The sequence below is a fragment of the Sipha flava genome, unplaced genomic scaffold (assembly GCF_003268045.1).
Source record: "Sipha flava isolate LNK unplaced genomic scaffold, YSA_version1 224_pilon_pilon, whole genome shotgun sequence".
NCBI classification, from domain to species: domain Eukaryota; kingdom Metazoa; phylum Arthropoda; class Insecta; order Hemiptera; family Aphididae; genus Sipha; species Sipha flava.
Window position 1 is genome coordinate 548,466 of NW_020272857.1, and position 13,647 is coordinate 562,112.

The 13,647-nt window shown below is 29.3% G+C and overlaps 1 protein-coding gene across 1 annotated transcript; it reads left to right on the forward strand.

Moving 5' to 3' along the window:
• Nucleotides 1-11,130: 11,130 nt before the first annotated feature.
• LOC112683337 (S-phase kinase-associated protein 1) lies at nucleotides 11,131-11,924 on the forward strand. The gene has a single exon (XM_025554340.1). It carries the CDS (start codon nucleotides 11,262-11,264, stop codon nucleotides 11,748-11,750), a length of 489 nt encoding a protein of 162 aa, XP_025410125.1. The 5' UTR covers nucleotides 11,131-11,261; the 3' UTR covers nucleotides 11,751-11,924.
• Nucleotides 11,925-13,647: the final 1,723 nt, after the last annotated feature.

Genomic DNA, 13,647 nt, shown 5'->3' on the forward strand with positions numbered 1-13,647 from the left:
TAAATCGGCTATCCACTTAGACGCGTCTAAATTTACGTTTTTGTAAAATCCTGGCTTTACACCTAGTAGTAGGTTATTATTCAATTATTACAATTTTCATTTTATCCATACTATTTGTATAATATATTATATTTATTATTTATTACAAAATACAATATCATATATAATTGCAAATATCAAAATTTGATTATATCATTTTATACTATTTTACATTATTTTTATAAATAATTTTATTTATTATTTGTATATTTACCTCCCCTATTTTACAGGCTATATATTGTAATCGTGTATATATTAACATGTGAGGGCAACTGGTACATTTTGCTCTAGGTAATTTGGGGGGAATTGGTATAAAAAAATGTACTTTTGGGGGCAACTGGAACATGCCCCCCCTAGGTTGAGAAGCACTGCCTTAATACAACAGAGTGTACAATATTTTTTGTTATCCCATCTTTTGCTAATACAAACAAACTGGATGGTTTGAAAGCACGCCACGTATAATTGTGCGTGTGAAAAACGTGATGTGCTCAAATCTAAGCCACAGACAGACATTGTTTGGCCTTGAAACTTATTGATAGTCATTGCAAATGCCAATCTAATTGGAAATTGAAGGCGTTAAATTGTATTGACACATCTGTGGGTATAATAGGGATTCGTGGTAATAATAATAATTCCGAGGTGAAAATATATTAATATTTTCACCTTGGAATTGGCCATTTAAAATGATGGCTTCGATAACATTTTTCATTAATTTTTAATGACTAATCGCGTGCCGTTGTACAACCGTGGTGGGTTTAAATTACGAAGCAAAATAACCGGAGATCCAACTAATCTAATCTCTTTTCTATGGATCCAACCTTCAGTTGTAAATTATGCGGTTGCATGCCTGGTAAATTCAATGAGTTTAAAAACTCTGTTGAATAATTTACAACTTCAGTAGCATCGCAAATTGTATCAATAGATTTGTATGACATCGAGTCACCTGGTAACAAATTTTGTATCTTGAGATTCAATTCGTTGACGTCCACATTTTTTGTTGCTAAAATTGTTCTTTCTGCTAGCCACTCATGATTTGTGTACATTGAGAAATATCTGGTCGAATATCTTGCGAATCAATGATTGTGCAGAAATCGGTAGGTGATTGTATGCATCCCGTTTCATCTGTAGTAACTTTCCCATTACCGATATTTATTAATTGTTTTGAGAATCTTCCGCACGCAGCTTTTTTTGATTGAATCGCAAGTATCGAAATCGTTCGCTCTCTATCTTTACATACATGACGACCATGAATTGTTGACCAAGCTCACGGCATCGTAGAATAACGTTGTCTTAATCGCATCTAATCATCAACCGATATGTATAATAATCCTTCGAACTAACATTTTTGTTTGTTTTGGCACCTGTTGCGGGATATTTTTATTTAATATTTATGCAATACCCTTAATTTAATACCAAAAATAAAATTAATAGCTTTTAAATAGTTTTTAATAGTTTATTAATAGTATTATTTAATAATTCATTTTCAATTGCGCAGTTATCGACCGGGTCAAAAATTATTAAATTAAACTACGATTTATTAAACAATAGCACTTAGGAATATAAAAAATAGATAACCTATTTGCAGATCTAATGTAAATACAAAATTTCATTAAAATCGGTTAAGCCGTTTTGGAGGAGTATGGTTACAAACACTGACACGATATTTATATATATACATAGATATAATATTAAATATTATTTTCTCTCAGCTTCTAAAACCGGGATAAATGAATGACCGGCCAAGACATCGGGACGAGTGACAAGCCTAGTAGTAAATATACCGAGTTTTAAAGAAATGATAAGTCATTTCTTTATCAAAACGGTTCTGAGCAAAGGTTCAATATAAAAATCAACCATTTATGAGTAAATTTTACTATTTTTAGTCTAATTATCGGTTGGTTTTTTTTTTTATCAATCTGTTTAACATTTTATTGTTTGACGAAGAAAAAAATTTTTTTAACTAAATATTTATCGGTATTCAAAGTTTCATTATGATTGGGTGGACTAATTTTTTTTTAATAAACATTTAATGTTAAAAATTGATGTAAAAACAGTAAAATTCGTAAAAATTGTAGGTATAAAAATTTACTTAAATGCTTATAATTAATTCTCATGCAAACAATCAAACTGAACGCACGCGAAATATCTCTATCTCTTATATTTAAATTAATCACCTCATTTTCATTGGATTTCTTCGTGCTTTCTATCAATTAATTCAGTTTTTTATACTATACCTGGTTCCTATGTTTACTAGCAGCCTACGAATTCATCTTCAAGGAAAAAAGTAATAGCAAATATTTACTAATTATGCGCAGTATATGAAAATCACTCTATTATCTCCTTTTCAAGGCATCATCACGCGTGGTGACCTTTGGACCTGCGATTACTTTTGATGACAATCTGACTTCCAGATAATTAAATATCATTAATATATAATGAAAAATCAAACTCCCTGTATTAATAACAATAACAATAAGAACAAAAATACACTCACTAATCGAACGTCTAATAAAATTCTAAGCTTAAATTCACTCCAGCCCCTATAGTTAATAACGACTTTCTGCAAGCAGCGATAATTAACATTCACTTGAACCATGTGCCAATGACAATTGCAGCAGTATATTGTCCGCCTAAACATAAAATCTCGCCGGATCCTTTTTTAATTCTCTGGGTCACTACTTCTTTGTTGGTGGTGACTTAAATGTCAAAAACCAATCTTGGGGCTGTCACTTTACAAATCTAAAAGAATGCTTTCTATTAGGTCAAGGCCCATTTCAATATGTTGGTATTAATTTTCGTTCTGACTGTTTCTCACATGGACAGTTATATGTGGGATTATCAAGAATAGGTAAACCGGAAAATCAGTTTATTATATTAGCCGATATGGCACATTATTTATTTTATTTTGAAAAATAATGACATTTTACGAGTAGTTTGTTCATAGTTGACTTTCTCTTTAGAGCAGCTATGACTCTCAATCTTCTTAATTGCAACAATTAAGTAGTATTCGATTCTTCTTACCTCTCAAACCATTTAAACGCCAAATCCAATGCATCAGGAGCTTCAGAATGAAACGATCCATTTTCGCCTTCAGTCAAATTGTCAGTTTTATTTTCCTCTCCTTCAGTACGTATCGTCTTCTTCAAATAAGCTACGAACTATTTCAGCATCTGAAAGTATTTGGTATCTAGGATCATTTGTATCCATAAAAAACCACTCATTTATATTCTCTTCATCATAATCCTTAAATACGTGAACTTGGCACGTGCCGTTATCTTTTTTTCTCGTCCGATTAATTGGACGTCCGGTTGATTGGCGTTCAGATAATCGGAGTTCTACTGGAATTCTGATTCTATACGAACGTAAACCAAGTTATTGGTACACATGTTTTTATTAGCATTATAAGATTAGTTGGAACCCCCATTTCCTCTAGAACATTCCATAGGGTTGTAGCCCATTTGCGCCCATGAGCAGCCCATTTGCACCCCGAGGGTTATGGAAATTTGCGCCCAAAATAAAAAACTTAACATTCTGATTTATTGCCCAAATACACCCATTTTGCATGCGACGTTGCCTTTGTTGTTTGAAAATATAAAATCCTACGTAAAATCAAAATTAATAAAAAGTAATAATTTTAAAAATAACGTTAAATACTACACAGTATGCATATTATATATATATATATATATATAAATATTATTTATATTGCATTAAATTATAAATTTTAAATAGAAATATTTTTATGTAAAATCAAAATAATTAATTTAAATATTATTAATAATGCATAAAATAAATTTATTTAGAACCAAAATAAACCAAAATAAATAATACATATTAGTTGTCAGTTGTTGTTTAAGATTATTTAAAAATATAAAATCTTACGTCAAAAATAATAAAAATTAATAATATACATTGGTCAATAATAAGAATGTTAATAATACAAAAAAAGAAAATAATACAATTATAAATCGTATCCCGAAATGTATGAGAAATTTTTTTTAAGTATTCTATTTTATTTAAGTGTTTTCCTCTGTACTCAATCCAGGCTTTATAAGTAAATTCTATTTTTTCTTTTTCCTCTTTACGTCGTGGTTTTTTTTATTCTTCTTGATTTCATTTATTTTTAGATATGGTTCTACTTGTATTAATTTTAAACTTTCAACTACATTAGTTAATGGAGGATGAGGTGAATAAAATTGGGAGTTAAAGTGCTTGTGAAATGATTCAGCACAATTTGTAGTGCGAGGTAAGTCTGTTGGAGATTCAGCCCAAATTGATGGTGTAAATGGACATCCTTCAATGATATAGTTATTAAACACATAATCGGAAAATTCGGATAAATTTGTCAAATAGAAATCTGGAGTTAAGTTTTGTAAATAAAAATAAGCATCTTCCACTTCATTTGACGGTAAAAATGGTAACCCAAAAAATAATGTTAACCATTTAGCGATATCACATGACTGATTCTTGTATAATTTTTTAAGATCTGACACAGAATTTATTTTTCGGTACCGAGATTGACCTAAATGAAATCTACAGTCTTTTATTTTGCTGTATGGAAATACATTTAGAAATGCTTTGTGTGCTGCGATTTCAAAATCTAAATGGATTGATGATGGTGTAAAATTTTTTTGTATTTTATTTGTACATAAATGGCAAATAAAGTTCCATGTAGCTCAATAACATTCAAATGATTTTGATGGCAAAAATGCAATAACAAGTGGTATATAAAATCCATTTACATATATATATATGAATACCATACATTTGATAAAAATGTGATGGTCTATAAGTAAAAGTACCATCACCAAAAATATCAGCATATAAGTTAAAATCGCATAAAAAATTTAAATTCGTTTTGTATGTAATCAAAATAATATTATTTACATTATCAACATATGCAAACTCTTCGTTTTTATTTGTTAAAATTATAAAATTAGAAACCTGTTCAATTGCTTCGTCTAGTGATTTAGGAACTGGGGGTAATATTTTTCGAAGTTCTCGGCAGTGATGGCTCGTGTGCTTTGAAAGTGGGAGGACGATATAGAATTGCTTATTTATGTGATGTATTGAACACAAATAATATTAATAATAGTAATTTAATTAAATCCATTTAATACATATAAATTGTTATATATTATATTTTAAATTATCAAAACTTTTTTTTGGAAAAATAAAAATAAAAACTGAAAATTAAAAAATTAAAAAAAAAACAACATTTATAAGACTTTATACTTTAAGTCTAAAGGTTTATCTTTTGTTTCACTAAACATATCAAACACTTTCTTATTAAAATAAGCGTCATTTGAAATCATTTCATTTTCAATATTCATCATTGTTAGAGCGTTTAACCTTTCTTCTCCCATTGTGCTTCGTAAACATGATTTTATACGTTTCAGCATTAAAAACATCTTTCTGCTTCGGAAGATGTTATAGGAATTGTAATTAATATTTTTTTCTGAGTAAGGATTTCTCGAAAAGTTTCATTTATATCATTTGATATTATTTTTTTTATGTTGGAATTACACCATTCAAAGTTTGGAAGTCATCTCGAAAATACATAACTTCTAGTTCAGTCTTCAACCTTTCGATATCAAAAAACGTGTAGCATTCAATTGTGCATTGAAAATATTGTAACGGAAATGTTTTAAAATATTCTAAATATTTTTCAGCTTTAAATAAGTTAGCGGTGGTTAAGTGTTTAGTAAATTATAAACGATCTTTAGCTTTGACAATTATTGTATCGCAGGCCTCAAGCATTTTTTTCGCGATATATTTATGATTTCATGTGATTCCAAACGTGATTTTTATATATTTATATTAGGCATATTTGAAACACTTTCAATAATATCAGTTACATTATTTCTTATTTTAGATATTTCGTTTTTAAATTTTTCGACTGAACTATTTATTTGTACCGGGTCAGTATTAACGGTTTGAACATTGTTATATAAACAGTCTACATGTGGCATTATTTTATGAAAAATAGATAACCAGAATATAAATATTGAATTACTTAATAAACGTTTTATTGACCTGGCTTGATTAATAGTCAAAGTTTGTTGGGAAGATTCTATTATTTTGTCTATGCACTCCATTATTTCATATCTATACTCATAATTTATGAGTCATAAACAATGTTAACCGTACGTATATTGAAATTCCATCGAGTTTGTACTGCCCGTGGTAATTTAACACCAACTAATTTATCCAATACGGCTACTCTTTGCGGTGAATTTTAAAAAAATACCGGTATTTCTAATAAATTTGAAAAAAAATATCCGAACTTCTTTAATTTGAGATACTGATTGTGTAATAATTAAGTTTAACTTGTGTGCACAGCAATGAATATAATACGCATATGGGTATAGTTCCTTAACCCAAACATTAACTCCACTCTTTTGTCCACTCATGACTGCCGCGCCATCATACTATAGTGCTATTAGTTTATTCGGAGTATTTTTTAAAATAGGATATATTTCAGATAATATTGTTGATGTTAATGATTCTGCATTGTGTCCATCAGGATTTAAAAACCCCCAAAAACGTTCAACTGGTTGACCTTTAAGTTCATAGCGAAATACAATAACTAACTGAAACATATTAGAAATGTCAGTAGTCTCATCGACGAGAATAGAAACAAATTGAGCAGTTTATATTTCTAATAAAATTTGTTTTCTGGTTACAAGTAATATACAATCTAACAAATCATTCTGTATTGTTTTAGATGTCCCTTTAAACACATGAATTTTCAAAATGACTACGCAAACTTACATCTAAGTCTTTACATAACTCAATAACACCGATGAAAACACCTTTATTGTTAGAGTTAATTTTTTCATTGTGACCTCTTAATGGTAAATTATGTTGTCCACAAAATCTTATACAGTTCAGAATATTTTCTAATATATAATGATTTTTATCTATTCCTTCATTATGACGTTGAATCCTAATTTTATAGTCCGAGTCAATTTTATCGAAAATGTTGATAGTACCGAGTACTTTAAGATTAGCTTCATTTTGTAAGTGTTTAAAAGAATTATCATGTTTTTTAATTTTTTCTGATAAATGACCCAAATGTGTTATACCTGTTTTAGTCCAAGAAATGTCACCCCCAAAACATAAATAAGGAAAACAATAAACAGCTAGTTTTATATCACAACCACATAACTACTTGTGTTTTGCATAATAATCCGTATTAAAATGCAGAATATATTCATTTTTACTTTTTTTTGCTTTATTGATCAATCCTTTCAATTCAGATGTAGGTCTTCCAATCTGTTTTATTTCAATTTTTTGTTCATAAGTATATGACATAAAAGGTTTTGAAATTAAATTAGTTACTGTATTTTTAAGTGTGGGTGAGTCCATGATATAAAAAAAATATATATATATATATATAATATAAATAATATATACGACCGCACTAAGTAAATGATAAACACACGCAAGTTCGGAAATTGTGTATATCGGGCGATTAAAATCATTGCCCCGGCGGCAGCGTTATTGCTGTGTCCCCCCTTCTTAGTTTTTGTATTCCGATCATGCTTATAAAGAGTGACTTTTAACATTGCCCAAGCATCGCTTAAGGTACGGTTTCCAAGCTGCGGCTGGCCGCAGCGGCACACGTAGTCTGACTGTGCTATTTAAAATTGCGGAGCGTGGTTTCCAACGTGCGATCGACGATTGCGTGATTTAAATAGTCGTTGCGGCTCGCGGCTATAGTGGTCTGGTAGCAGTACATTGCGTGAGTCGTGGTGCGTGTCATATAGTGTTTTATTGTATTTTTTGCATTTTAATTAAAAACTATGTCAAAATCTACATTTTCGTCGAACAATGATGAAGTTTTGGTGGAAGAAGTTGAGAAGCAATCCGTATTATATGATTGCTCCCACGAATACATAAAGATATTATATTATATTATCAATAACTTCTTCCGTCACAAACTAACAATTAACAACAAAACTAGTATAATAAATAAATTATTTACCAAAAAACACGTCTGTACTCTACACAATATTAGGGTAAAATGAACTCCGGCCGCAACGTCTAGTCGTATTTAGGAAACCAGTCGGCACGCAACGTTTAGTCGTTATGGCTGATCGTTGCGGCCAGCCGCAGCTTGGAAACCGTACCTTTACGCCGTGTCCTATGTGAATCCGACGAGTGCGGCGACCAAAATAAACAAACCTGTGATAACATGTCTACGTTTCCAACGTCTACTGTCGTCGCCGCACGTTCGAACGACCGAATTCGTTCGCACGCGCCGGACGATTTGAAAAAACAAATCATTTTGTTTTTTTCACCGCACATAGCTGCGTCCAGTGCGTTAATTAATACGATATAATATTATAATAGTATTATAAATATTATAAATATTATTACTTAAATTAACGGTAGAGTGTATAACTAAATTATATTAATTATACTATTATTAAGTGAATCGATCATCGTAAATAAATTTATTTGCCATTGATCGTTTATTTTTTTTATACTTTTTGTACATCAAGTATTTAAGTAGACTACTTTCACTAATAATATTTTTTTTTGTAGACTTAAATTCATAGTACCTAAGTATCAATAAAATAATATCTAATGCTAAAGAGTTTATATTAAAAGTTTAAATAATACTATAGTAGGCAAGTTATCGCAAGTTAACGCATCGCCGTGTACTGCGATGTCTGACTCATTTTGCCATGAGTGCGGCGTTTAAAAACGTCCGGTACGTACAATGAGAATTCGTTCGCACCGCAATGCGTTCGCCGTACTCGCCGGATTCACATAGGACACGCTGCTCGCGGGCCCCGGCAAATTGTTATCGGTTATGGATTCTCGGAAGCTACAGTGTTGAATGATTTATTTTTAAACTCCTATTATCTTATAGCGTTTTTATAATATTTATTATTATAAATATAGGAAACACAATTTTTTTTTTTTTGACAATATTATGTTACAATATAAATTTGATATTAAACTCATAACTTAGTAATAAATGATAATTTTAGAAAAGGGGCGATCGCCCCATCACCCCTATCTACGAGCCGCCACCGGTTCTCGGTATATAGACTTTCTGATATTATGAACATTAGAATGCTTAGCGGTGCTGTATGTGGAAAGCTCTGTACGTATTATTTTATTAGGTCGTAAAGTTAAATCATCACATGCTTTTCTTTTACACATACCTACCTTTGAACGTCCAGTAAGTTTAAAAATAAACTTAATAAACTAAATATAAACTTAATATAGAAACTTAAAAACTTAATATAAACTTTCTTCAGTTTCCGGATCATGGGTATGATTGTCTTTAATTTCGGTTAACTTCATTTTTGAACTATTCGTTTTGACATACGCCCTACAGGTTTGTTTTACACAACGCCAACTTATATCTCCAAAAACCAGGGTTCTATTTACGTGATATTTAAAATAACGAAAAATTAAATAAAGTTTTTGTTTACTTGAAACAGTTATATAAAATAATCGTTATCGATTGGGATTTTACAATTTCGATTAGCACAACAACTACAAAATATTATTGTCTTTATCGATTTGGATATTGGTTTCGATTAGCTTGGGAAACGACCAAATATTATTTTAGATTTTATAGTTACATGCCAATATACTCAATAAATGGCAACGTTGCACGATTTTCACCTCATCTGAATCGGGCGCACATGGGCTATGATTTGGGGCGCAAATGGGCTACGATAAATGGGTCCGAGCGCAAATGGGTTTCGCCGTTCCTTAGTAAATCCCATTTAATAGTGTCAAATTTTTTGTATAATCTAGGAAACAATATAGCTGGTGAATTATATTTATATAGCTTTTCTACCTGTTGTATGATGTTAATAAGTTGGTATCTTGTCCCTCTTCCAGGCATGAAATCTGATTGTTTCGGGGACACTTGGTTAAGTAGGTATGGCTTCAATCTTTCTTGCATTATGTAAAGCAGAATTTTGCTGGTATGCGGTATATATTAAAAAAGGAATAAAATAAATCTTAAACACTCAGTACTAAGAATCATACAAAATAATTTCATCACAAATAAAAATGTTTGACACTCAATAAAGTGAGCACGAGTCAGCTTGTATAAATATATTTTTATCTGTAGTTGGATACCTGATTACTATTATTTTTAATTTAGTGTTATGACTAGAGAACGGATTTATATGCACAAAAGATTCTCAAAATATACTCCCAAAAAATGCTACAAAATATGCACTTATAATTAAATCAAAAATTTATTTTCAAATCATATAAGAATTTCACAAATATTGTAATACAAAATTGAATCATCGATTTTAAAAATATCTTTATGCTCGTTTACCGATTTTTCTTAATGACTCTTAATTGGTGTTTTAAATATTGTTTAAAAATTAATTGTCATAAATCATGTAGGTAAGCTATATGATGATTGGAGTCCTGGGGAGGCGAAGGATAGTGATGTACTTAATGAGCCGGCCATTATTATGCCCTACCCTGTAAAATATTGAAATTACGCTCCTGTATTTATTACTTACCTACTCAAAGTATTATATTTACCAAATATTAAAATGTTATTTTTAATTAGTTTATATCAATATTTAAATAATATATGATATATAGGGTCCCACCAAATTCTGCACCGGGCTGGCAATGAAAATATATTTGAATAGAATGCAATTTGACAGTGTTTTGTAAACTTATGGTGTATCACATTTATGTAGTTATATATATTTTATATTGCGTCTACGATAGGACTTAAAATATAACGTAATAGCTAATTTTATGTTGTATTTCAAAAATACTTATTACGTTGTATCAAAGATCTTGATATTTTTATTTAGAATCCAAATGGATTAAATACCATATAGATGAACTAGGTAGAATAAGACCACAAACCTTATATTAAGGTAATAAGGTATATACCTATTATAATTTAATATATATATATATATATTTTATAATTATATAATTTAATATTATCAGTAGTTAAGGATTTTTTTTAAAAAGAAAACCAAGTAATCGTTATCTGTTAAATTGCATTGTGTATTTCCTCTATACTATTGGATGCACTGTGTATGGATTTTTTTTTCCATAACCACCACGGACTAAGATATCCTTTATCCGAGACCGTGACCAAAACGTCCATAACTCAAGTCAAAACACACTACACGGAAGTATCGAACACGGGTTATTAACGCGGAACGAGGTAATTTCAAGTAGTTTTATTCATAGAAATAAAAATGCCGATGATTAAACTGCAAAGTTCGGATGGTGAAGTATTTCAAGTCGACTTTGAGATCGCCAAGGCTTCTGTAACTATCAAAACTATGGTCGAAGACTTGGGTTTAGAAGAAGAAGACGAAGAAATTGTGCCTTTACCAAATGTAAACGCTGGCATATTGAAAAAAGTGATCCAGTGGGCCACGTACCATAAAGATGACCCACCGCCACCTGAAGATGATGAAGGACGCGAGAAGCGTACCGATGATATATCAAGCTGGGATGCTGACTTTTTAAAAGTAGATCAGGGTACTCTATTTGAACTTATTTTAGCTGCTAACTATTTGGATATCAAAGGTCTGTTGGATGTTACTTGTAAGACTGTTGCTAATATGATCAAAGGCAAAACTCCAGAGGAAATAAGGAAGACATTTAACATCAAGAACGATTTCACTGCTGCTGAGGAAGATCAAGTACGTAAAGAGAATGAATGGTGTGAAGAAAAATAATCTTAACATCAATTATAATAATTTACAAATTATTTTTTCATCCTTATAATTCATTATATTAAAATTAAAATATCCAAGATTTTGTTTTATAAAGCATTAGGTATTTCATTAGTATGTTTTACTGTAAGAAGGATACTTTTCCTTGGCCTTATTAAATGAAGTACTTTTTCATAATTTGCATATTGTGTACATTTTTAAATACAACTTGACAATTATGTTCATAGTCATTTTTTTGTACATTAAACTAAAAATTAACATTTACCTCCATAATGTTTGGTCAATATAATATAATTCTCATATTATTAATTTAAAATTGTATTTCATTTAATTTAAATATTATTTTTTAACCTTATTTAATGGCTAATTGATTCATTTTCAATTAAACTCGTACCACTATATTTGTATTCATATTATTTGTGCACTGTGAACATTATTAACTAAAGTAATTGTAACTTAATGCAATGTTATGTTTTTTTTTTTTTTTTTTTATAAAATTTTGGAATAAACTAATCTTTTTAGTTAATAGTTTTATTGAAATTGTTCCTGTGATAGATTTAACAAATCACCTTTTGATACAGATTTTCTTGGATTTAAATAAAATTGTTAAAATAATGACTACAATTTTAAATGTATAAAGAGAGTGATATTATAAAAATAATAATAAAAATGCATTTTTATGTCTCAATTAAATTATAATTATTTCACAATATTATAAGTATACGTAATGTATGTTAAAGTTAGATAAATATTTGTATATTTACTTAGATTAAATAAAATCAATTTACAAAGTCATAAAACTGTTGCCATACATAGTATGTCTACAAAATATGTTTAAGAATAAGTTAAAAATAAAAAAATAAAAAATATTTAAATATTTATGTTATCTATCTCTATTATGTATCTATATTTTATGATACTCTATGTTTAATCATGCATTATATGTTAAACAAGATGTTTAATATATGTGAGATATTTGGTGTATGTTAGTATTAGCATGGGCGTAAACTAAAGTCAAAAATATTGAAAGTGCTGAAATTGTTGAAAATAAAATTGAATAGTAATTTACTATAATTACTATAGATTGAATAGATTTGAAAAAAAAGACAGTAGTACTAAATATGAAGTTAGAGGTGCTATAAACCTGCTTGTGCCTATGGGTATTAGTCTGTTATTTCTGAAATTGAAAGTAGTTTTGAAGTAATTGAGTATTTTTTATGTTTTTAAAGGTTTAATTTTCTTGTTATTTGCAACCGCATGGAATATAAAAAAAAATTTAGTCTACATTAGTTATTTGAAAAATACATACTCTTATGCTATATTCTGAAACACAATTTCTTAACTAAACAATATAATAACGTTACAACTAATGTTAGAAATTATCAGTCATATAATATGCACATGTCTTTATTTTTTATATATTATATAATAAAAATTATGAATTTAGTATAGTTTGAAATATTTAAACCTATTGATGAACTACAATAATTAAATAATAGTTTGTCATTGTTACTGGAATTATTGTGTGTACTGTGAAGTGTGAATGTTTAAATTCAGAGTTAAATTTAAAAAAATATTTTTAATGTAATATTTTTAGCCTAAATACATTTTAAATTCTGAAAGAAACGAGGAAGTTATTGGCTTAACCATGATGTGTTATTTTTGTGTTTGTGCAAAAGATTTGTATTGTAAGCAGTGGTGTGGCAAGCATATTTCAAACCCTAAGAAAAATATATTTAAACACCAACTACCCCCCCCCCTCTATTACATAACATAAACATAATTATTTTTCAATGCATACAATTAGCTGATCAATTTAATTGTTTAAATAAAATATGTTCATAAATACATGAGCCAAGGGATACTCAGCTCCTTAATAAGTTTCTAGGACTAAGCATTT